At 41.4% G+C, this 25,338-nt stretch overlaps 1 protein-coding gene across 3 annotated transcripts; it reads right to left on the bottom strand.

The window, feature by feature from the left end:
• Nucleotides 1-753: 753 nt before the first annotated feature.
• On the bottom strand, nucleotides 754-13,135 carry LOC147309488 (plexin-C1-like). Of its 3 annotated transcripts, none has more exons than XM_086268697.1 (16): nucleotides 12,018-13,135; nucleotides 9,661-9,783; nucleotides 8,745-8,879; nucleotides 8,570-8,670; nucleotides 8,390-8,495; nucleotides 8,146-8,311; nucleotides 7,780-7,882; nucleotides 7,529-7,604; nucleotides 7,033-7,074; nucleotides 6,779-6,912; nucleotides 3,174-3,353; nucleotides 2,168-2,315; nucleotides 1,830-2,000; nucleotides 1,585-1,752; nucleotides 1,135-1,234; nucleotides 754-962 (listed from the first exon to the last, which is right to left on the bottom strand). In XM_086268697.1, exons 1-16 carry the CDS (start codon nucleotides 13,020-13,022, stop codon nucleotides 904-906), a joined length of 2,817 nt encoding a protein of 938 aa, XP_086124823.1. In that variant the 5' UTR covers nucleotides 13,023-13,135; the 3' UTR covers nucleotides 754-903. The 3 variants fall into 3 exon arrangements, with proteins under 3 accessions (XP_086124823.1, XP_086124824.1, XP_086124825.1); XM_086268698.1 differs by having other exon boundaries at nucleotides 2,168-2,276; XM_086268699.1 differs by lacking the exon at nucleotides 1,585-1,752.
• Nucleotides 13,136-25,338: the final 12,203 nt, after the last annotated feature.

Raw genomic sequence — 25,338 nt, 5'->3', positions numbered from 1 at the left:
TGTGGAACCAGCTTCCAGTTTGGATTTAGATTTGATTCTACTCTTAAGATTAGGCTTAAAACTTTCCCTTTTGCTAAAGCATTTTGCTAAAGGGCTGGACCAGGTGACCCTGAATCCTCCCTTAGTTATGCTGCAATAGACGTAGGCTGCTGGGGGATTCCCATGATGCATTGAGTTTTTCTTTTCCAGTCACCTTTCTCACTCACTATATTATAATAGACCTCTCTGGATTGAATCGTACCTGTTATTAATCTCTGTCTCTCTTCCACAGCATGTCTATATCCTGTTTTCCTTCTCTTACCCCAACTGGTCACAGCAGATGGCCCCATCCCTCCCTGAGCCTGGTTCTGCCAGTTTTGTGATTTTTAATTTATGATGATTATTTTATTAACACAAATCCTGTGAGGTGTAAAACTTCCTAATTTATTTTTGCCACCAGGGGTCACTGTTGGCTTCAATACAACATTTAGCATGAAATAAAAGTTTTGTTTTGCTCTCTTTATGAAGAAGAACCAAAGCATCTGAAAATGTAAACTACGAAGAAAAATAGTTTCAATTCCTAAATAACTTCGTAATAATTTTGTTAAACTTCATGAACTGAAGCAAAAATTGTTTCTTTATCCCAATACTTATGGACCCAGATGTCTCATTTTTACATCTGAACCCCCCCCCTATCCGATTTAAAACCTGTTACACTAAACATGGAAAAGACAAAGGATACAACAGATAAAATATTTTTTTATTTGTGTCCTGATAATATGACTTCAGCTAAAACACATTTGCAATATGATTAACATCGTAAAGACAGAAAGAAAAAATAAAACAAAGCAAACTCTGCAGGAAGCTTTATAATGCCTATCTTGAGACAAACTTCTTCCTAAGAATACTCAGGCCAGTCAGTGGTCAGAGCTTATTCATCTCAATGGTGAGTCTCTTCTGCCAGAAATAGATGATCACCAACACTGAAAGACAAACAGTAACTCACTTAAACTGAAACACCATCCATAAAGTGGAGAAGAAAGATTTTCTATTATTTCTGCTGAAATCAAAGTGGAAAGTGGTGTAAAACCATCATTTTGCCTAAGATTGTCTAATAATCCGTAAATGTAGAAAAGAAACAATTCTCTCACTTACCTGCAATAACACAGGGTATCAGCATGAAACGTAATATCTGCAGGGCTTCGTGTAACTGGGAATCAAGCCCAAGACTTACTGTCCTGTCACCATAATTTATCTACAAAATAAAGAGAAACATTTTACAGAGAGAGTTCTCACCAGAGCAACAGGCCAAAAATTGTTATTGTATGCATAAATATCATTTTGAAGTTTGAAAGGCAACTGTTTGTTACCAATACAGATGAAAAAGTCTGTTTGCCCTCAGTTTCAGGTTTCTCCTCTAGAAAACATCAAACTGAGAACTTTGATGTTGTCATCTCCACAAAGAAAGGATGTTTTCTAAAGAACACCTCACCTCACCTCACCATACATTTCAATTCAATTTTATTTATATAGCGTCAACAAGTTCGGTTTGTTTTTTTCCGGTGATACTTATCTAGCTGGGGGTAGCATGAAAGAAAGATTTACCAGCAACTCCTCAAATTCAGGGTTGGTTAGTCTTTTAATCTCACAGATGAAAGAGTCAGAGTTGTTACTGGTTTCTTTGGCTTTCATGATGCACTGGTATTCCGTATTGTCTTGAACGCCCCACGCTGATAACTCATCTATCATCATCTCCAGCTTGTCTGTCTTTTTCTAAATGAAGAAAAACAAAGGCTAGCTGTCACATGTTTGTATATGTATGAAAATTAAAAAAAACAAAAAAAACTAACCTGAATGGTGATGCGCACATCTTCCCCTGTCCTTATAACTGTGAAGCTGGTAAACTCAGGGTCTGGATAGTAGGGGAGTTTAATGGAGCAGGCCAAGGTTTCATTGGCTACTTTGACAAACATAGTGCTGCTAGAAATGCTCCCAGCTGCAGGTGAATTGTAGGTGAGATACTGCAATGAAATTAAATAAACAGAAAAGACAGCATGACATGACTAAAGCAGGACATAAGATTATGACATGCGTGTGTCAGATGTCCACATCCGAAATGTTCAGAGCTCATGTATGAAAACATCTTGATGTCATTTCAAAGGCACATTGTTTGTGTCTACAGACCAACCTCAGAGCTGATGTTTCTGGGAAGTCTGACATCCTGCATTGCGTGGCTGTGGAAGACCCCTTCAACAAAGTTAAGGTGAGACCCCATGAGTGTGATCTTCCTCTTCCCACTGCAGGACAGGAAGCGGGCTTTAGTCAGAGCAGAGGGACTGCAAGGAAAAAAATCATCTGATCCCACACTCCTTTCAAACAGTTAGCATAACCCACATTTTTGTCAATTCTCAACAGTGTGAATTATTCAAACTGTGTTTTAAACATGATTTGATAGAGTAGTGAGAGATGTCCAAAAACATTTCCTCCAGATTTAACAGTTTTCATTTAATAAAGATCTTTTTATGTTTAGATGTTACTGTTGTTTTCAGCTTGATTAAAAGCTCACTAATAGGAGTTATTGCTATCTGGGACTGATCCAACATGAAAGCATAAGCAAGGTCTGGATGAGAATGAAGGCACGATCATTCACATACGTGCACAGGTAGGGGAAGGAGTTGTAGGAGGTAAAGAAGATGCCAGTTTTATACTAGTAAAAATATTTCACTGGAAAATTAAGAGCTCTCCACACGTAGGCTGCAGTCTGAACACTGAATCATTATTTTAGCATAGATAATATGCCTGTAAACTAAAGTGTGTGATGGACTCAGAAGCTAAAAAGTACCCCACGTATTCATTCTGCAGACAGCAGAGCAAAAAAAAAGAAAAAAGGCTGGTGACTGAGGCTGCAGAGCTCAGAGGTGTGGACTCCAACAGGAAGTAGTCGGGTGACAGATACTGCTTTCTCAACCATGAGGTTCAGTAAAAGCGGAAGAGGTCAAACCAATGCAAAAGCTTCCTTCCTCTTATGATAAATATCTCTGTTCTCTCACAGCAGGATGTAGCAGCACGTGATACTGCACACAAAAGACACACACACATGTACTGTTTCTTTGGTCAAAACACTTTCTGAGACATTAGCAGATAAACGTTCTGTATCTTCTGTGTTTTTTAGGTTTCAGCAAAACTGAACATACCTGATCCAGCTGCTGCTTGGAGTAATATTGGTGCATGATGGTAATGAGCTGTAGGTGATTTTAGCTTTGCCATGGCAACGACCATCTGGGAGGAGAAGACATACGTTGACCACGCCTTTGATATTTGAACTGGGAATGTGGAACGTCAGACTGAAACCAGTGTTGTCCCAAATGGAAGATCTGACCAGAACACAAAGAGAGAAACAGAGTCACTAACATCATCACAACATGCAGAAAACCCCAAGAAAGACTAAAGCTGAGCAGCAAGGTCTTCCTTAAAATTATCAAATTGTGTGTTTTTATGAGTTTAACACGTCTTTGATTTCATTTGGATTACAAAGTAAACAGTAAATCCAGATTTAACCCTTTCACACACAGTGGCCACTACAGTGGACAGCTAGTCAAAGGCTGTTTTTTTTTGTATTTGTTTCAGTGTTTATGGTATACTTGCACATAAACACAACAGACAGTGCATATTATTTATTTGTTTGTCAAATTCATGAATCAAAATGTATGTTGTCCACCTAAGTGGACATGTAAAGAACTCTTTGAAAAGTACATGTTTAGAAAAATGAAGTTCAAAAGTCTTTTTTTCCATGTCTAATGATGAATAAAAATACTTAAGAAAAAAATCCTAATTGTGGTTGTCATAATTCATGCAAAAACGGGTCAATGATTGATTTTGTAATCGTATCACAAGACCGGAGGCCATATGTTTTGGACACTCGGGTAAAGAGAGGGGCTGAGCTGTCAACTGATCACCACCTGGTGGTGAGTTGGATCAGGTTGTGAGGGAGGACGCTGGACAGACCTGGTCAGAATCAGAATCAGAATCAGAATGGGGTTTATTGCCAAATGTTGAGCAGGTTTACAACATTAGGAAATTGCTGCGGTGCTTCAGTGCAAACATAGTGTCATAAATAGCACTTAAATAGACATGAGAAAATAAAAGTAGGAATAAGAATTAAAAGTGCTATGTAGAAAGATATGTGCATGAGATATACATGAGATATATACATGAGAATAAGAATTAAGAGTGCTAAGTAGATAGATATATACATGAGTGCAGGTGGTGATCAGTGACAAACATGGAATGATGCAGTGACACAGCGTAGGGTCATGTGTTAGTGGCAGGAACAGTCATACGGTTATTGTTCATGAGTCCAACAGCAGAGGGGAAGAAACTGTTCTTATGGCGTGAGGTTCTGGTGCGAATGGACCGGAGCCTCCTGCCTGAGGGAAGCAGGTCAAACAGACTGTGTCCAGGGTGAGAAGGGTCAGCTGAGATCCGAGCTGCACGCCGCAATGTCCTGGAGGTGTACAGGTCCTGCAGAGATGGGAGTCTGCAGCCAATCACCTTCTCAGCAGAGCGCACAACACGCTGCAGTCTCTGTTTGTCCCTGATACTGGCTCCAGCGTACCACACGGTGATGGAGGAGGTGAGGATGGACTCGATGATTGCAGTGTAGAACTGCATCATCGTCCGTGTTGGCAGGTTGAATTTCTTCAGCTGCCTCAGGAAGTACATCCTCTGCTGGGCTTTCTTGATGGTGGTACCCAGGAAGCGGAATGAGTCCACAGAGGTGATGGGGGTGTCAGTCAGGATGATGGGGGGGAGTGGGGCTGTGTGCTTCCTGAAGTCCACAATAATCTCCACTGTCTTCTGGGCATTCAGCACCAGGTTGTTGTGGCTGCACCAGGACACCAGACGTTCAACCTGGTGTCCTGGTGGGAAATCCCATCACTAGTCGCCCCTTCTCCCAGGCGGAAGTGACGTCCACACTGCCGTCAGTTACCGGCAGATTCAGTGAGTCAAGAACAGTGTTTTTGTTTTTTTCTGCTCCATCTGAGCCTGCATTCACGAACACTGTCAGTTATTCCTGAGTCTAGAAATTCAATGCCAGTTAACTCAGGTTTATTCAAATTTGAAAAGATTAATTTAGAAACAGTTAATACTTTGTCAAACACTTCAAAGTCTGTTAACACCCGCTCTGAGGATTTAAAGGACTACTTTCATTTTGCTTCTTCCGAGTCCAGTGTTATGCTAACCAGGACTTTTAGTCCGAAATCTGAAAATGAGAAGGACTATCTACTGACTGCTCAGTCAGAGCGTGGAACTCTTCCCACAAAGACTGGTTCTTCAATGTCTGCAGCTCAGTTAGCCGCCCGGCCAGAAGCTCAGTCTCCAACTCCACCACCGTTGTCATCCCAACCATTATTTCAGTCGCCCTCAGTTCAGCCTCATGTTCAGCAGCCACTAGCCCTGCGTCACTTGCTCCTCCTGTACAACAATTCAAGTCAATTCAACCTGAAGTGAATTGTTTTTCATCCATCCATTCTAAGCAGAGAGACAAACCCATTAAAACTTATCATTCCTCAAAAGCTGTCCAGTTCTGAGACTATGATGCACTCCAGGGCCTCCCCAGAGGCTGGGGTTCAGCCCCAGCAGACTCTGGACCCCTGGAGGTTAAGAAGCCAGCTGAGGACTGCACCCGGCTGTCGCTGCCTGAGCAGAGTCAATGCTCTGCGCAGCTGCAGTCTGCTATGTGTTTGCCAGAGGCCACCGTGCCTGCTGGTTCAGCCCTGCGTGTGCCAGGGGCCCCTGTGCCCACTGGTTTTGGGACTGTTTTTGCTGAGTGGCCCGAGGAGCCCGTCCAGCAACCTGCCTCGTCAGCTGGGGGGCCCGAGGAGCCCGTCCAGCCACCAGCTGCTCTACCATCAGCTTCACCCACGCTGTCGCCTGGTCCAGCGGCAGCCTCTTGCGCCTCGCCTGGTCCAGCGGCTTCAGCTACATAGATCACTTAAATTACACAAGCACTCATATATATTCAAATAATTTAAAAAAAAACATGTTCATTTACCTGTTACTACCACACACCAAATCCGGTCGTTCTTAATTGCTGGCTTGTGTAGCCTCTAGCTAACAAAAGCTCAACACTGCGCCTAGCATCCTGGAGCACTTCTGTTGTCTTTTGTTTTGGAGTTTGTACGTGCTTTGTCTCTAGGGGCCACCGTAAATATACTTTTATTTATTCACTCCACATAAAATGTAATAAATAAATCATTTAATACAGAAACCAACTATTCACATTTCAACTTTTAACTACTTAAATTTTCAGCTTTTTCCTTTTAAACAAATTTAAAATGAAACAACACAAAACACTGCAAACCAAAACACCATTAAATATAAATTAAAATATGAAAACAAAAAGAAGATGCACATTCTCTGTCATATGGGCCTGCATGAATAAACTTTCTGAATCCTTTAACATCCACAACTATGATTACTATACCTTTCTAATGTGACGTTGTTGTCCCTGGCTCTCTTTCTCTCTTTCCCTCCTGCTCTGTTCCTGCGCTACTGCGAGTGTAACTACCACCCCTCCCCCCTCATCCCAGGGAAAGCACAAGGCTCGCGTGCGGAGTGAAGTGGAAAAAAAGTGCGAGAGAGAGAGATGGTGTGAGAGAGAGAGAGGGTGAGAGAAGGGATAAACAAAAAAACACGGCTTGCAATAAGGAGCCGGCTCGCGTCGTTCACGTCAAAGAGCCGGCTCTAAGAGCCATTTCGTTCGCGAGTGACACATCACTAGTGTAAAGTGACTCACTCTTTTGGAGTACAGTCAGTATCGGCCTGCATCCTCACTGCAGTCACATTATCGAGGTTACGACCTGACAGCACTGCGTGGTTTCTACCGTAGAAAGACACCACACTGGGAGTGATGGAGGAGATCTCTGGGATCTGACAGTAAGACAAAAAATGATCAGCTTTAATCCACGGCCATCAGCTGATGTTGGAAGCTTTGAACACGAATAAGGTGTCAGAGGAACAATGAGTTTGAGGACTGAGGTTCAGACTCACAGAGAAGTTCTTCCCAGACTGCACATTTTGGCAAACGCTGTCCTGCAGGAGGAAGCAGAGGGAATCAATATGGCAGGTTTACTGTCATTGTCTAAAGAAACTATGTAGGACTGATGAGAATGGAAGTTCTGTCTTATTTACAAGGAAAGAATTTAATCACGATTTTTGTCAAGCAACTGAATTGGTATTTGTGAGTTGTCATAATCACTTAACATATTATTGCATATAATATTGCTGCTTTTGAGAAGCAATAGATATTTGAACATTAGACCAACCCACCCTTAATAATGATTGAAAAATCTCAAAAGTAATATAAACTTAAAGTGGAAGACTTAATTATATGATAAGATAGACTTTCTTATTCCCAAAAGTAGATTTAAAAAAGATACATCAAAATAGCCTAAACATGTAGAATGGTATCAGCGAAATAAAATTAAAACAAATATGTTAATGAGGAAAAACCTGAACTAGGTAAACTAAAGGCATGAATTATTACATTGATCTCTGTTTGATCGGCCCAGGAACATCTGTTTGTGTTCCATCCACAACCAGCTTTGATGCACTGCTGACACCTGAAGAGAAACAATCACATATTAGTGTTGAAATCATCAAGAAAACGATAATGTCCAAAAATACAACATAAAACAAAGAGACTCCTCAGTAGTAATACATTTTACTTGGTGATGACACATAATGTTGTGTTATTAGTGATCCATCTTCATAATCTTTATAATTGATTGGACTTACAAGACTGAACTTGGTGGTCCACTGATGTCAGAGCAGTTAGTCAACCTCAGCTGTTCTGACAGTTGTGTTGAACCAAGTCTAAATTTCACTGTGACATGCAGACCTGTTAAATAAAATAAATAAATAAAAAAAACACGATCAGTGTCATAGCCTTCAATTGCTAATTTTTAGACATATATGTTTAATGAGTTGCAACAGTTTGTAATAACGAACAGCTCAGATTTGTCAACTAGTAAAGAATATTTCATCTGTCAGAGTCAGCTCTGTAATGTTTCTATTTTGCTTTTTGGGAAGTGTTGCAGATCAGTAAGCAGGTCTGACTGCAAAGTATTTCATTCGTTGGATTATTTATGAAAACTCACTGACCATCAGCAGGAAGTGTACGATCAGACAGGATGCAGGTGCATTGTGGGAACTGTGGAGGAGGGTTATTCAAAGCACAAATCGAGCTGGACCTTGCAGTGAACTGACAGGTAAAGTTGGACGACACTTCCTGGCCCACAGTCAAGTGTGTGTGGATTTTTAGTAAAATCTGAAAATGAAGAACATGTGTGAGAAATACCTGAAAGCCACAAATGATTGCAGTCCCGACTGTGTTTGTAAGCTGTACCTGTCCGTTTGTGTCCTTTTCAACTTTGTGGGAAATCATTTTGTGCTGGGACTCATCAGGAATGGACAGCCAGTCTGAATCTGTGCAGTCATCTTCAAATGTGCAGCTAGGAGAAGAAGGAGAAATGATCACCAAGTTCAGAATAGTTTGGAGACATCAGCTGCATGTTGTTTCTCTCACCTGCTTTTAGAGCCACACCAACCACAGTATGGATCCTGTGCAGACCAACACTCCTGCACACTTGTGTACGTGCTGCACTTTGACACAGGAACTCGCCTTATCTAGAACAACAAACACTTTAAAATGCAGCACAGGTACATGTGACATTAAGATAATCAGTAAATAATTTAAGTACCTGGTTTCTAAATGGCACATACACATGTTTATGACCCACTGGATCCAGATGTAATTTGGGAAACACTTTGCGATCATCACTTGTCCTGTAGAGCACCGTGGGACAGGCAGCGTGATAGTTCCTGTCCACAGACAGCTGACAACAAGAATTTGTGAAAATAAGAATTCACGTTTTTATGTTTAATGAACATTTCAATTGCTTATTTTTCTCTGACCACTATCTTCCAAATGAAAGGCTGTTTATTTTAAGTTTTCCCTCATTCATAAGAAGCTCTTATGTGTTTGTGCTGCTTGGATTCAGTGTCATGCTGATATCTGCTGTATATGTTGTGAAACAGTCGGTATTTCTTATCTGTAAAACAAACTTTCCGACTTAATCACAAACTGTGATCAAAGAGTCGATATTATGACCGAAAAAAATCAAACCATGACAACATCCCTCTCAGCTTGTTTCTCTATCTCTTGCTCTCGTCATATTAGATAAAATACTTGTTGAAGCTTTTTGAGCTTTCAGGGTCACAGCTCTCATTTCTCCACTCCACAAACAAAACCTTGCAGTGTGTGAACAGATGAACTCACAGTGAGACTAAGAGCACACAAAGAAGCTACAGGGACCACAAGTGACTGCAGTTTGCAGCAGACTTCAACAATGAAATAAAATGAGACTAGTTCAAATAAGCAAGCTAAAAAATCATGAATAATTTGCCTCTTAAAAAGTTTTGGTTTTTATTTATCTTGGGTCAATGGTTGTTCGTGATTTTATGAATAGATGCTAATTCAACAAATATATTTTGGTGACAGAACTATCTTTCATGTTTGTTTCATGTGAGGAAGCCAGTGCATTTCAGGATGATGAAATGGCATCTTAAAATCAGGCTGGTAAACTAAGTACTTTAGATGTTTCATTTCATACACACCTTAATGAGCTGGCCGTCTCCTGTCCCAATGAAGAAAACCATCCAGCCTCTCTGCCTCACTGCCAGCACAGAGGTCATGTAGCTGTGCCTGAAGAGGACTGCCTTAGGTTTTAGGATCTTTGGCTGAGAAACAAACACACTGATCATCAAATCTGATATTGTAGATATGTTAAGATTAGAACTTTTTCTGATGATGATCAGAAAAAGGTCCCACATATGTTTAGGCCCCAGAGTTCAGTGCTACACCCCTGCTCTCAACTACATATTCAAATAGTGATGAAGTCAAACATCATTCAGTGAAACTCAGTTTGTCTGTCACATGCACCAGCAGACATACCAGCAGCTTAAATAATTCAGACTCCTTTTTCTTGTGTCTTCAGTAAAACTTTAGAATTTCTTTGATTTTGTGTGTATATATATATATATATGTGTATATATGTATATATATATATATATATATATGTATATACAGTGGGGCAAAAAAGTATTTAGTCAGCCACCGATTGTGCAAGTTCCCCCACCTAAAATGATGACAGAGGTCAGTAATTTGCACCAGAGGTACACTTCAACTGTGAAAGACAGATTGTGAAAAAATAAAAATAAAAAATCCATGAATCCACATGGTAGGATTTGTAAAGAATTTATTCGTAAATCAGGGTGGAAAATAAGTATTTGGTCAATAACAAAAATACAACTCAATACTTTGTAACATAACCTTTGTTGGCAATAACAGAGGTCAAACGTTTACTATAGGTCTTTACCAGGTTTGCACACACAGTAGCTGGTATTTTGGCCCATTCCTCCATGCAGATCTTCTCGAGAGCAGTGATGTTTTGGGGCTGTCGCCGAGCAACACGGACTTTCAACTCCCGCCACTATATGGGGCGGGAGTTGAGGTCTGGAGACTGGCTAGGCCACTCCAGGACTTTCAAATGCTTCTTACGGAGCCACTCCTTTGTTGCCCGGGCGGTGTGTTTTGGATCATTGTCATGTTGGAAGACCCAGCCTCGTTTCATCTTCAAAGTTCTCACTGATGGAAGGAGGTTTTGGCTCAAAATCTCACGATACATGGCCCCATTCATTCTGTCCTTAACACGGATCAGTCGTCCTGTCCCCTTGGCAGAAAAACAGCCCCATAGCATGATGTTTCCACCCCCATGCTTCACAGTAGGTATGGTGTTCTTGGGATGCAACTCAGTATTCTTCTTCCGAGTTGAGTTGAGTTTATACCAAAAAGTTCTACTTTGGTTTCATCTGACCATATGACATTCTCCCAATCCTCTGCTGTATCATCCATGTGCTCTCTGGCAAACTTCAGACGGGCCTGGACATGCACTGGCTTCAGCAGCGGAACACGTCTGGCACTGCGGGATTTGATTCCCTGCCGTTGTAGTGTGTTACTGATGGTGACCTTTGTTACTTTGGTCCCAGCTCTCTGCAGGTCATTCACCAGGTCCCCCCGTGTGGTTCTGGGATCTTTGCTCACCGTTCTCATGATCATTTTGACCCCACGGGATGAGATCCTGCGTGGAGCCCCAGATCGAGGGAGATTATCAGTGGTCTTGTATGTCTTCCATTTTCTGATGATTGCTCCCACAGTTGATTTTTTTCACACCAAGCTGCTTGCCTATTGTAGATTCACTCTTCCCAGTCTGGTGCAGGTCTACAATACTTTTCCTGGTGTCCTTCGAAAGCTCTTTGGTCTTGGCCATGGCGGCGTTTGGAGTCTGACTGTTTGAGGCTGTGGACAGGTGTCTTTTATACAGATGATGAGTTCAAACAGGTGCCATTCATACAGGTAACGAGTGGGGGACAGAAAAGCTTCTTCCAGAAGACGTTACAGGTCTGTGAGAGCCAGAGATTTTCCTTGTTTGAGGTGACCAAATACTTATTTTCCACCCTGATTTACGAATAAATTCTTTACAAATCCTACCATGTGGATTCATGGATTTTTTTTTCACATTCTGTCTCTCACAGTTGAAGTGTACCTCTGGTGCAAATTACTGACCTCTGTCATCATTTTAAGTGGGGGAACTTGCACAATCGGTGGCTGACTAAATACTTTTTTGCCCCACTGTACATATATATATATATATATATATATATATATATATATATATATGTAAGTGTTTTTTATGGGAAAGTTTGAGCCTAACATTAACTGTTTATGTGAAGTAGCAGACTGAGTCTGAATCGATTGATGTTTCTAGTTTTGTGACCACACTGTGTGATAAAGTAATCTGCCTCTCTGTGAACATTTTGCTTTCATGATTGTCCACATGAAAATGTGGAGGCACAGATGGAAACTACATTCAGGAACCATTCAGAACATGTTTAGAAGTTATACAGCGACCCACCGTCACTTCTGATGGCACAGAGGTGTAGAAGTCTGGATCTCTGTCGGTGTTCCTGCTGTAATCAGGGCTGATGTCAAACACCATCAGCTTGGTGTCGGTATCTCCTCCATCCACACTGAACACGCCGCTCCAAAGCACCGGCTGCTCCCCCGGGATGACCGAGGAGGCCACGAGTCTGCTGCTGTCACCGTCAGAGACACTGAGAGTTGCGCCCCGCAGAGACTTGAGTGTATCAGTTTTGCTTTTTTCGCCTTTGAGCCAAATGAGACGGACTCTGTTTGTTTGAGCTGAGAGCGCGTTGGAGAACAGATAGATGGTTGAATTAAGCTGAAACCCGTCAACAAACTCCACATCACCTTTACTTGTGATCTGAGGTGTGCCTGAAGCTCTATCAGTTATAGAAAATATACCTCCACCTTGTTTGTTATCTGTATTTTGAAGGTTGATAGTCTTCTTATTGATACCACACTTGTTGTTTTCGGGCTTTTCTCTGTTTTGTTGGATCGCGGTCAGAATGTAAGTGTCAGTCTGAGTTTTCTTCTTCACATCCACCAGAAAGCTGACTGACCTGCTGCTGCTTTTCAGAGGTCCCACCTGGATGTGTTCTCTGTACAGAAGGTTGGAGATGTTCTTCAGGTCCAGAACCTCGCAGTAACTGCAGTCATCGTCAGTCACACCGCAGCTGATCAGAGAGTCATTGCTTGTAAAAGGCAACAACACGTTGATGCTGAAAGTTGCGTTCCCCTCAGCTGTGTCAGAAACCCGGTGAAACTGCACATCATCCTGCTGGTTTCCGGTCTTTATTATTCCCCTCTGGGTCAGACTGTTGATCAGAGTCAGGTCGTGGCTCAGCTGGTAGAGCCTCTCCTCTGTGGCGATGTAAACCGTGTTGGAGGTCATGGCGAATTGGCGGATGTTTCCATCAAAGGTAAAGCCTCCATCCTCCTCCTGGCACAGACCCAGTTTTCCCCAGAGAACAGAAAGCAGAGCGAGCAGCAGGATCATCTTGTAGCAGCAGTGATACTTGTGCCTGAGACACCGTCATGCACTGAAGGTCTGCATGGCACTCTGCTCTGAGACACAGTGCCTCTAAACTCGTGCGTAAAAGCGCAGTGCGCCTCTGCTGAAAAGAGAAGTGTTGAAAGTGGAAGGAAGCACGCCCAGTTAATAGAAAAATCCGATTTTAATTTTAGGATTTAACATCATTAATATTTTCCCTCAGCTGTTTTCTTCATTTTCTGCCATCTTCTCAAGTCTGTACAGTTTAGTGTGACAGCAGAACCTGAACAAAATCTAAACAGTGACAGCACTCAGCGAATGAGAAAGCGTTTGTTGAACCTTCAGTAAGTTGTTACACACTGAAGGACGACAATGTTCATCCAGGTGCACACTGAGGTTTATTAATCTGAAACATACCTGAATAATAGTTCTGCGTTACTGTTGACTTCCATTACCACGACAGACCTGTGTTACTTTTGTAAGAGATGACTTTGCCAGTCTTTTATTTGTGTGATCTGCCACCTACTGGAGAAACTCAGTAGGTGGCAGATCGCCACCTACTATCACCTTAGAGCCACGTCAGGTGAGAGCAAATGAGCTTTTTCATCTGTACTATGATGTCAAAGGATACACACTGTATGACTTTAATAAAGACAGAATATTTTAATTCGATGTGTTTCTATCTAATTTGAACTTTGCATCAGCTGAGCACAGGTCCACTGATCCCTGCAAAACACACACAACTTCCTACAAGTCCTAATGACAGAACAACAAAGGCGACATCCAGTGTCAGCTCTGGGAAGTTACTTTCTCATGTTTCTGGCATCCGTTAAATTATCACCCACCAAAATATGAAAATATGACTTCTTCTACTCTAACAAAAACCACCAGATTGTTATATAATAACAAAAATTTGATTCATTCTTATTTCTGATGCTAGTCTGAACAAAGTGTTGGTCATAATACAACTGTGAAAATGTCCCACTCTGTGCTACCACTGTGGAAACAATATGAGTTTAATGTTGACAGTGTTGCTGTAAGACAGGTCTGTTCTATAGTACTTTGGATAAGTTGGAGAGATCTTCTCAAATTTGAGCTCTAATCACTAGACCACAATCACATGTTTCCAAATCTGTTAACAGAAACTCCAAACGACCACATCACTCTGAGTCTGAGATACGAGAGCAGCTTTAATGTACGGAACAAACAGAATGTAAGAACTATTAAGACTTTTAATTTGTTCATAGTTCATAGTGTAAATGATTCAAAGAGTCAAAGAAAGACTCTGCAAACAAAGATTAACAGTAGTGATCCAGTTTAAAATATTGACCCACAATAAACATATTCAACTGTCTTTCCTAACCCCAACCCTCACTCTGAGCATCATCTAGCTCAGCTCACTGCTCAAGACAATAATTTAAATTGTTGACTACTTGTAGTATCAGGGATTTCCCAGACAGCGGTGATGAAAGCAACACATCTGGCATTATGAAAAGGGAAAATTAAATGCAGGCAGTAATGACGTCGGCAGTAATGACACCCAGTTACGCTAATCGGAGGTCACTAAAATCAATATTGAATCTGTGTGGAACTTTGCCAAAACAGTGTCAGACTCTGTAGTTTTCTCTGGTCCCCAATCAGACCAGGAGTGACATGTTTAGCCGCATGTTCTCCTTAAATTGTTGGCTTTCTGAGTGGTGAAGAAACTGTGAGCCAGGAGGGAGGGGGTGAGTGAGTGAGTCCTGAGAAATTTTTTTGTTAAGATACTGGATGTTGTTTTCGCCACAATTTTAATTATAAGCTAGATACATTGCTGCTAACAGCAACAGGGATGAGTCAGTGAGTTGGTTGGGCTTGTGAATCACGATTCATGAGTCAGTAAAGTGATTCTCGAGTACTGAACGATTCGTTCATGATTTGCGTATCACTAGCTAGGACCAATTCTGTTTACATTTACATGCTTCCCTTAGGCAGTATCATTATAAAACATAGCATACATTTTCACTGCTATGCCGATGACACCCAGCTCTATCTATCTGTGAAGCCAGATCACACACACCAATTAGTTAAACTGCAGGATTGTCTTAAAGACATAAAGACCTGGATGGCCGCTAACTTTCTGCTTCTTAATTCAGATAAAACTGAGGTTATTGTACTCGGCCCTAAAAATCTTAGAAATATGGTATCTAACCAGATTCTAACTCTGGATGGCATTACCTTGGCCTCCAGTAACGCTGTGAGGAACCTTGGAGTCATTTTTGACCAGGACATGTCCTTCAACGCACATATTAAACAAATATGTAAGACTGCTTTCTTCCATTTGTGCAACATCTCTAAAGTTAGAAATATCCTGTCTCAGAGTGACGCTGAAAAACTAGTTCATGCATTTATTACTTCCAGGCTGGACGACTGTAATTCATTATTATCAGGATGTCCAAAAAACCCGCTGAAAAGCCTTCAGCTAATCCAAAATGCTGCAGCAAGAATGCTGACAGGGACTAGAAAGAGAGAGCCTGTTTTGGCTTCCCTTCATTGGCTTCCTGTTAAATCCAGAATTGAATTCAAAATCCTGCTCCTCACATACAAGGTCTTAAATAATCAGGCCCCATCTTATCTTAATGATAATGGTCATATCACCCTATTAGAGCACTTCGTTCTCGCTCTGCAGGCCTACTTGTTGTTCCTAGAGTATTTAAAAGTAGAATGGGAGGGAGAGCCTTCAGTTTTCAGGCCCCTCTTCTGTGGAACCAGCTTCCAGTTTGGATTCAGGAGACAGACACTATCTCTACTTTCAAGATTAGGCTTCAAACTTTCCTTTTTGCTAAAGCATATAGTTAGGGCTGGACCAGGTGACCCTGAATCCTCCCTTAGTTATGCTGCAAAAGATGTAGGCTGCTGGGGGATTCCCATGATGCATTGAGTTTTTCCTTTCCAGTCACCTTTCTCACTCACTATGTGTTAATAGACCTCTCTGCATTGAATCATATCTGTTATTAATCTCTGTCTCTTTTCCACAGCATGTCTTTCATCCTGTCTTCCTTCTCTCATCCCAACCGGTCGCAGCAGATGGCCCCGCCCCTCCCTGAGCCTGGTTCTGCCAGAGGTTTCTTCCTGTCAAAAGGGAGTTTTTCCTTGCTCACAGGGGGTCATATGATTGTTGGGTTTTTCTCTGTATGTACTGTACAATATAAAGTGCCTTGATGTCACTTTTGTTGTGATTTGGCGCTATATAAATAGAATTGAATAAAATTGAATTGAATTGATGCAACAGCATTAATGGTCATCTCTGCCTAGCAATGTGAGCCATTCATATTCAGGTGTCATCTTCGCAATGACTCTTAAGCGAATTATGATAATGTGTAGTAAGAGGAGTCCAGGCTGACAACTACACTAATTTAAAGAGTAGAACAAGAGCTGACAGAGGCCACTGAAAGATGGAACCAATAGAATATGTTTTGCAGGTAAGCATGTAAAAGCAGTGACATTTTTTTCTTTCTTTATTGCCAGAAATGTTTGTGGTGATGTACTGATATACCAATAGCCGATCCAAGGACAAGACTGTGCACCCGCCCATCCAGGGCTACACAGCTGTTATAACTGGACTGTGTGACTGTCATGGTCCTGGGTCATTTTGACCCAGCTTTTTTTGTTTCCTTTTGGTATCACCTTGTGTTTTGTGTTAATTCTGATTTTGGTATTAGTTCTTAGGGTTTGGTTCTTGTGTTTAGTGCTTGAGTGTTTTTATCAGCCCTACCTGTGTCTGTCCTCTGTACTCTGTTTGTATCCCCGAGTTTGTGTTGTAAAACAGTCTGTGAGTTTCCTGTTTTACTTTGTAGGTTTGTGTCTCGTTATGCCCATTAGTTCCAGCTGGGTTCCCTTCCTGTGTGCCATTTCCTGATTACCTGGTGTGTATAGTGTGTGTCTGCCTGTGCTCCTCCACTATGTTTCTCTGCGTCTCTCTGTCCAGCCTTTCTCATCTGCCATCTCTGAGTTTCTCCCGCTGACCTTATGTTCCAGGTTTGTTTGTTAGTTTACCCAGTTTAGGGTTATGTTCAGTTCTGCCCTCACCTCTGTTATTTTCACTGTAAATAAACCTCCACTTGCATCTCCATTACCGTCTGCATCTTGGGTTCTCATTTATTCTACCACACGACTGCTGCCCCAGCCGTGACAGTGACTCTCAATGAAGCACAAGGTTGCTAGATCAAAACTGGCAACCTTAAAATGGAGATCCTGGAAACTTCCTTTACCTGGATGGACTTGCATCAAGACTGAAAAAGGAGAGCAGGTCTGAGCTACTAGGCAATTTGTTTTCTCATGTTTACATGATTAGGGGAGTTTACATTTCTTTCTTTTTTTTTAATCATAGATTTAAGAATAGATAGTCTTTCTATAGACAGAGCTATAGAGGTTACACTATAGATTTAAGATTAACCGGTCAGAGTGGGCACGCTCCGTTTTGCGCAACTACTTCTAAATCCTTGTAGAACTGCAACCACGTAAGCTAGCGCAATAATTTTTTTTTGCATATGAAACCGGAGGAGTTGCATTTACATCTTATGCCATCGGCTTTTCCTAGGTCACGGTTTCCTTCCACATAAAGCTATACAAAAACTGCATAAAAAGCGCTTGCAGCAACAAAAACATAATATTCCAGAAACACGCTTTGCCGATCCGATCAGCTGTTCATAACACTTCCTACGTTAGAATAGACGTCAGCGTGAACTTTTGCATGTCCACCATTACTTGCCCGAAACCGAAAGTGATGTCATTTTCACGGAAATCTAGTTTTTTTTTTTTTTTTTTTCTTTTTCTTTTCTTTTTTACCATCAGGGCCTCATGAGCCTATACTGGTGTTTTTAAAAGTTATGTTTGACTTTATGACTTTCTGTGTCGTTTCTGGGATGCTTAGAACTAAAATAGCACTGCTGGAAATAGTTTATTTTGATGCATATGCTGCGTTTTTGCAAATTTGCATTATAATATTTATTTTCGTTTTTCCTGCAGTATATAAAAATTAGTGTATTTCAAAAATAAAACTATGAAGACACTAAAAATAAATTTCCTGTGGTGGGAAACTATTTTGTGCAACTTTTTTGTATTTACAGTTGAGGGATAAGCCTCTTAAATTTCTCTAACTAGAAATATGTTAAAAAAACAAAAATGATTTTCAATTTTTTTGTAGTTTATTGCACTTTCTTGCACTTTATGTAATTTCTATGCACTTAATGCATACATATTATTAAAATGTAGGCTCTAATGGTTGTACTGATGTATAGCAACTTGAAATGCTCCCAAAAATGGCACTACAACATGTAAAAATATAAGCTGTGGCGGACTTGGTTCTATGGTAGGTCTTAAAGGGCAACTTAAACTGTAATTTCAGGATTTGCTATTGAATAATGTTTCAGTGATCACCAATGTATGTAAGAGTACAAAGTGTGACAACCAACCATGGTCGACCTCAGGGCTGGACAAAACAATCGGCCCTTTTTTCCTTTTTCATCCAAACAGCCCAGTATGATGACTAGTTGGATCGCTGGACAAGAAATGAACCACTGGCCTGCTGCCAATGTTTGTATGGCCATTGCCCACTGCCTCCCCATCTCCAGCTGCCTCCCAATGCACTGTTGTAGCATTTCTCGGCTGGGATGTAGGAGCAATATCTTTTCTTTAATGATAAAACAGGTGTGAGTCATATCGTATGTCTACTTCTTTTTAGTTTGTACGCATGTTATGTGAGGGGTATTTCAATGAATGGGTAGGAAATATATTCACCCGGTCACTTTTATGGCCTTTTCAAGCATTGTAACTTTACCCTACACTCTTCATCTCTCTTGTACACTGTTCATTGCTTTGGATGGTTGACCCCAGGTATTTACAGTAAACTCATCTGCATTCACTACCTCCCTACATATCACATAGTCACCTGTGAACATCGTAGTCCATGGAGACTTCTGCCTGACCTCATCTGTAAAAACTATCCATCACTATTGTAAATAAGAAGGGGCTCAGCACTAATGCTTGATGTAATCCCACCCCAACTTTGTACCCATCTGTCACTCCTACTGCACACCTCACTACTGTCTTACTGTCCTCAGTGTATCAACATCACATACTTCTGTCACTCCTGACTTCAACAGCATTAACAGATTTAACTCTCGGTAGTTATCACAGCTCTGCACATAACCCTTGTTCTTTAAATTTGGCACCGGGACACTTCTTCTTCACTTCTCCACTCTTCTTCTACCCTCACTTCCTCCTTACTAATCCTCTGCACTTTGAAACTCATTAACTGCCCTCCATCTGTCCTCCTCTTTCTCATTTTCTACATTTATGAAGCCTCAAAGTGCTCCTTCTATCTTAACAACATAGAAGAAAGCATTGCAATGGTTTTGGTGATTTTTTTGACAGTGTACTGTTTTTGTAATGTTTTGAAAATTATGTAAGGACACCACTATCTACTATCTTAGATATATCATTCATCTGCCTTACCTTCATTGTAATCTAAAATCACTTCACAGTTTAGTGCTCTCCCGCTTATAATAATGCAAACATAGGTTTGAAAGAAAAGAGTTTATGTGATTTTTAAATTATGGTGATTATTTTATTACCTCAAATCCTGTGAGGCGAAAAACCTCCAAATTCATTTTAGCCACCAGGGATCACCTCAATACAATATTTAGCGTGAAATAAAAGTTTATTTTGCCTGTTTATGAAGAAGAACCAAAGCATCTGAAAATGGAAACTACAAAGAAAAATAGTTTCAGTTCCTAAAAAGCTTTGTAATAATTTTGCTTAACTTCATGAACTGAACAAACAAACAGTAAACTTCCCAAGAACACTCAGGCCGATCAGTGGTCAGAGCTTATTCATCTCAACAGTGAGTCTCTTCTGCCAGAAATAGATGATCATCAACACTGAAAGACAAACAGTAACTCACTTAAACTGAAATATCATCCATAAAGTGGAGAAGAAAAATGTTTAATTATTTCTGCTGAAATCAAAGTGGAAAGTGGTGTAAAACAATCATTTTGCCCAAGATTGTCTAAGAAACCATAAATGTAGAAAAGAAACATTTCTGTTGCTTACCTGCAATAACACAGGGTATCGGCATGAAACGTAATATCTGAAGGGCTTCGTGTAACTGGGACTCAAGCCCAAGACTTACTGTCCTGTCACCATAATTTATCTACAAAATAAAGAGAAACATTTTGCAGAGAGAGGTCTCATCTGAGCAATGGGTCAAAATCTTTATTGTATGCATAAATATTATTTTGAAGTTTGAAAGGCTATTGTCTTTCAGCAATACAGACGAAAAAGTCTGTTTGGCCTCACGATACATGGTTATCTCAGTTTCAGGTTTCTCCTCTAGAAAACCTCAAACTGAGAACTTTGATGTTGTCATTTCCACAAAGAAAGGAAGTTTTCTAAAGAACACCTCACCATACAACAAGTTTGGTTTGTTTTTTTTCTCTGTTACTTATCTCTATTGATGGGATTTCCGGCTCTTTTTAGAGAACCGGCTCTTTCGACTCGGCTCACTAAAAAGAGCCGGCTCTTTCAACTCCGAACCGGCTCTTTAGGTTGTTTTGTTGCTTTAGTTAATTTATTATTAACAACAATATAAAATTATGCACAAAAGGAATTACTAATATAGAAAAAAAAGTGGTTTTATTTATATATGTTTATATATCTTCTCTTCTGGCTCTTGGCGAAGGCGGTCGCACTTTTTCTCCTCTCCTCCTTCCCCTTATCTTCCCTGCTTAGCCTCTTGTGTCCTTGTCTTGTCTCGTGTGTATTACTTTACCTCGAACAGTCTCTCACTGTCGTTCTCTAAAACCTAAAACAGAATTATGGATTTGATCAACTGGTCTCTGAATGCTATTGACACCCTTTTCTCAACAAGAAGTCTGGGCTCGGGAGAGCCTGAGTGCCCTGGAGGGACTTTCCCTGCCGGATACACGATGGACGGGTGGCATAACTGGAGGGTCATGTCGATCGAGGACGCTGAAGATATCTATCTATTCGGAACCATGATAACAGGGTTCTTGCTGATTGGAGCTGGCTTGGCCCTGACTTATCGGAGAAATAAGAGAGCGGAACCAGCTGTTCAAACCCCCCCAAGGCTGCCCGCTGGAATCGAAGCGATGGGACGAGGCGCGACCTCTCACAACGAACGCAGCATGGTTAACACCTTGGAGACGCTTACAGCTGCCGTGAAGACTCAAAATAACAACATTGAGCGTATGATGGGATACATCAGAGAGAGGCCTGCTCAAAATGAGACCCTTGAGCGAAAGTTAGATCACATCACAGAATGGCTCACTGCAGTTGTGGGGTCTCAGAATCAAAAGAATGACAACACCACCGAACAGAAGTTTGATACCATCATGGGGAGGCTCGCGGCTCTCCAACGGGAGATCGAGAGACCAGTGTTAGAGTGCTAAATTCGGAGCTGCTCGCATAAAGGAGAAATCAACAATATTCAACATATGGACACCACGGCGCCAGCTGCTCAGGCCCAAGGCTGGAGCCGACCAAAACAACTCCCTGATAACGACTGTGTGATGACTATTCTTCCCATCCCATGCAAGGCCACCTGGGTTGGCTAGCAGACTGTTTACTTAGCCTGATTGAGCGAAGGACACCGTCTCAGCTGAACTCTGGACACGCACACACATACACTTACACTGATAAGCACGCACTCATCCCCCTCCCTTTCCAAACGCCTTCGATGCTTGTTTCCTGTGGGGGAAGATGGCGGGTCTGTGTGCCGCGCTGGAATGGTAGCGCTGTGTAGGACGACTGCTGTGTTCCTTCAGATTACTCCTCACCCCCTACCCAACCCCTGTGGCTTGTCACGTGCTCCAATGTTGTAATGTGGACATTTATGTGCGCTCTGTGTAGAGGAGTTTTTTTTGTTTCCTGTTCTCATGCTGTCCTCCCATAGGTGCCCAGCGTGAGAAGAGGTCTCTTTTTTTCCTCTTGTACTTTTCCCATTGTTGTGTACTTTTTCAGTGTTTTTTTTTCTGTAACGCTGCTGATCTCCGACTGTATTCCCATGTGATGTCTTTGTTGTGTGTGCAAGTCGGGGGTCCTATTCCTCTGCGGGGCAACCTGCATATGGCCAATAAAGCATTCATTCAATTCAATTCAATTCAATATAAATATGTGCGGTGGTCCCTAGAGACAAAGCACGTACAAACTCCAGAACACATTTCTAGCATTAACTGAACTTCCTTAACAGAGCTACCTAGATCACTCAAATTACACATTGAAAGCATATGTGTATTGTTTGTGTATTTATACACAAGCACTCATATATATATTCAAATAATTAAAAAAAATACACATTTACCTGTTACTACCACACACCAAATCCGGTCGTTGGTACTTGCTGGCTTGTGTAGCCACTAGGTAACAAAAGCTCAACACTGCGCCTAGCATCCTAGCTAGGGATGGGTATCGTTTAGGTTTTATCCGCCAAATCGATACTTTTGAAACGGTGCCGGTGCTTAAACGGTGCTCAAACCGGTGCTTAAAGAATGGAGAACACAAAATTGGTCCAAAAACCTCTCATGTTCAGCTGTTTTTTTGTAAAAAGATAACAATGTTAGCCTTTTCTGCAGCTATAGGGGATTTATGGCATCACTCTTGGCTGGAAGCAGTGCTTAAACAATGGAAAAAACACAAACTTTGTCCAACAATGTTATGTTTAACTGTTTTCCACTTTTTCTTTGGTCATTTTAGCCTTTTTGGAACTTACATGCATTAATGTAATAACGTGGTTAGCCTACTCAACGTAAATTACACACGAATATTAAGCTACTCACACAGAGAAGAACGGCTGCTGCTGCCATCATCATCCTTCATCATTTCTGCTACACTGGCAGGGCTAGGGGCCAGGACTCTCCTCTTAGGGTTTTTGGGGGATGTTGCTAACTCCGGGTCCGATAAAAGGCACCACACCCGCAGTAGATGTGCTCGATGTGAGGCCCCAGGGCTCTCCTCAGCTCTTTCTGGGTTAGTGGCGCGGCTGCCCCTCTGTTGGTCTTCCTTGGTCTCTTGTGTTCTGAGGGCCTCTGGATGTCTGGAGTCTTGATCTCCTCCATACCTGCTTCAAGCCCTGGAGGACGAGGCTATGGCTCCCCACACCCTCTAGCAGATCATTACATGAAGGAACCTTTTAAATACAAGCGCGCTCATGGACACAGGTGTACACACTAGAGATGGACGATCCGATATTACGTATCGTATCGGTCTGATACTGACGTAAATTACTGGATCGGATATCGGAGGGAAATAAAAAATGTAATCCGATCCATTGAATATCAAAAAAGCACCTCACAAAACTTGCGACATGGTGTAACTCTGCTCATAACCGTAGCACGTTGGAGCAATATGCATCACGTGATAGAGCGGCTGTGCATATTTGCAGCCTGGCTAGCAATCCGGCATTTCATCTCTGAGGAAGTTATCCCAGAGAGAAGTAAAGCAAGTGTGTAAGTTCATCTCTGAATGTTTATAAAGCATTCCCGCGTTAAGCTTAACAACCAATATATGGAGCGACTGCCTCTTCTCTCTCCCTCCCTCTCCTGCTGCTACTTCAATCATGAAACTGATCAATGATCAGCTGATCGGTTTTTCTGTCGCGAAGTCCATCTCTCTTGTTTGTTTATTGCCCACTTCGCACCAGAAAGAGGAAACCAGTGGCTGAACAACAGCAGCACGTTTAAGCTTAAGCTGTTGTTAGAATGGATTTATTATTACTTTCTACACCAGGATCTTTTTCTACGTAGCTGACGGCTGGTAACTGTGCAGGGGCGGATCTAACAAAGTTCAGCCAGGGGGGCCGATAGGGCATTAACAGTGAAAAGGGGGGCACAAAGACATACTTTTCTTTCTTATTCTCATTTAAAATGTCTAGCTTTTAATAAATATTTATCTGAATCTTACACCCAAAGTTTTAATCTGATGTAAAATGTATAGAAGTCCATTATTGTATATAGTAACTGTTAAGTCTAATATACCCTAGTAAGCTATAGTACTTTTTCCGTTGGGAAGGTGCGATCTGTGCAGTCTGCAATTCTGTTGAAGAAATTTAATTATTCTTCAAAATTAATTGATTTCGGTGCATTTTCTCCCCCACACCGCATCAAGTTGATTACGTTGATTAAGCATCATGAGGTGGAGGGTGGGTGGTTCCCTTTTTTTTTTTTTTTTTTTTTTTTTGCTGGGAGTTTTAGGACCCTATTAGTTAGGTTGCTTACTCTTTAAAATACCAGAATAGGGAGGATGGAGTAGGTTTAAGTTTATTAGATTGATCAGTATTGCTGAACTATGAAATATTTTGGGTGCAGTGTATTTTTTGCATACAGGTATAACAGAATAGCTTTAGTGTTTTGTTTTTTTAACTTGTGTATGAACTTATACAAAAAGCAGCAAGATATTAAAAAAAAGTTTTATTGATTAAAAAAAACACACTATACGGGGCTCTAGAGTGCGACCAATTTGGTCGCGAATGCGACCAAATTTTTCAGTGGTGCGACTAAAAATAAATATTTGGTCGTACAGGTGCGACCAACTGTTCCGGTAACAAAACAAAAAAATCTCTGTAACTCTCCGTGTGGTCAACAACAGACACACATTATGCCCCTATCGTGGACTAAACCAATCAGAGATAGTCAGGGGCGGGACCTCTCTGATTGGCCGTGGTCCAGTTGAAAGTGCAGGTGGAAGAGAGAGGTGAGTAGCTTGAATAAAGCGATATCAATTCATTAACGGATTCCACACAAAGACCTAAACACGGAGCGGACCCAACACATCAGAATCAGCTTCGTCTTTCTCGGCTTTCTCACCCGACGGCCTGAACACTACACGCTGTCGGAGCTTAGCGATTCTTTGGGTCCGCGCTGTGTTTACGTCTTTTTGCGCTGATTCTGAGCTGCAGGTTTTGCCTCTCTCCAACCAAAATTCACCGAGCCTGCAGCAAAAGAAGCAGCAAACTGCGCTTCACATTTGATCAATGTCGTCATGAATTCCCTCTGACTTTTGCTGTTTTGCTTCCACCACGATAAAAATCACACTCCCTGCACAGCTCTCTCTCTCTCTGTACTTCAGGAACAGTTTCCCGTCTCAAATCTGTTTTCTGCATTATTCATTCGCTTATTACCCACCAGTCTAGCGTTGTTTACAGCGCTTTTTCTTTTTTCACTTAAATGACCTCGGACAAGAAAGCCTAATTTCTGCTGTTCAATACTGAAGAAATTTAAATTTCTTAAAATTATGCAAAATTGCAGAATATTTTTAAGGTTATCTG

Source organism: Aulonocara sp. 'chitande type north' Nkhata Bay, linkage group LG17 (genome assembly GCF_057382095.1).
Source record: "Aulonocara sp. 'chitande type north' Nkhata Bay isolate Kocher_YH1m ecotype deep benthic linkage group LG17, A_spYH_male_GT1.1, whole genome shotgun sequence".
Lineage (NCBI taxonomy): Eukaryota > Metazoa > Chordata > Actinopteri > Cichliformes > Cichlidae > Aulonocara > Aulonocara sp. 'chitande type north' Nkhata Bay.
Note: the sequence above shows the minus strand (reverse complement) of the source record. Positions and strands in the feature narration are given on the sequence as shown.

What these genes read in the sequence shown, in the direction of transcription:
- LOC147309488 (XM_086268697.1), bottom strand. Translation starts at nt 13,022, where the DNA reads ATGATCCTGCTGCTCGCTCTGCTTTCTGTTCTCTGGGGAAAACTGGGT. An exon ending in AAAAGGACACAAACGGACAG is followed by an intron (nt 8,312 to 8,389) that starts GTACAGCTTACA and finishes CTTCATTTTCAG; the next exon opens with ATTTTACTAAAAATCCACAC. An exon ending in ACTGACTGTACTCCAAAAGA is followed by an intron (nt 3,354 to 6,778) that starts GTGAGTCACTTT and finishes TGTTCTGGTCAG; the next exon opens with ATCTTCCATTTGGGACAACA.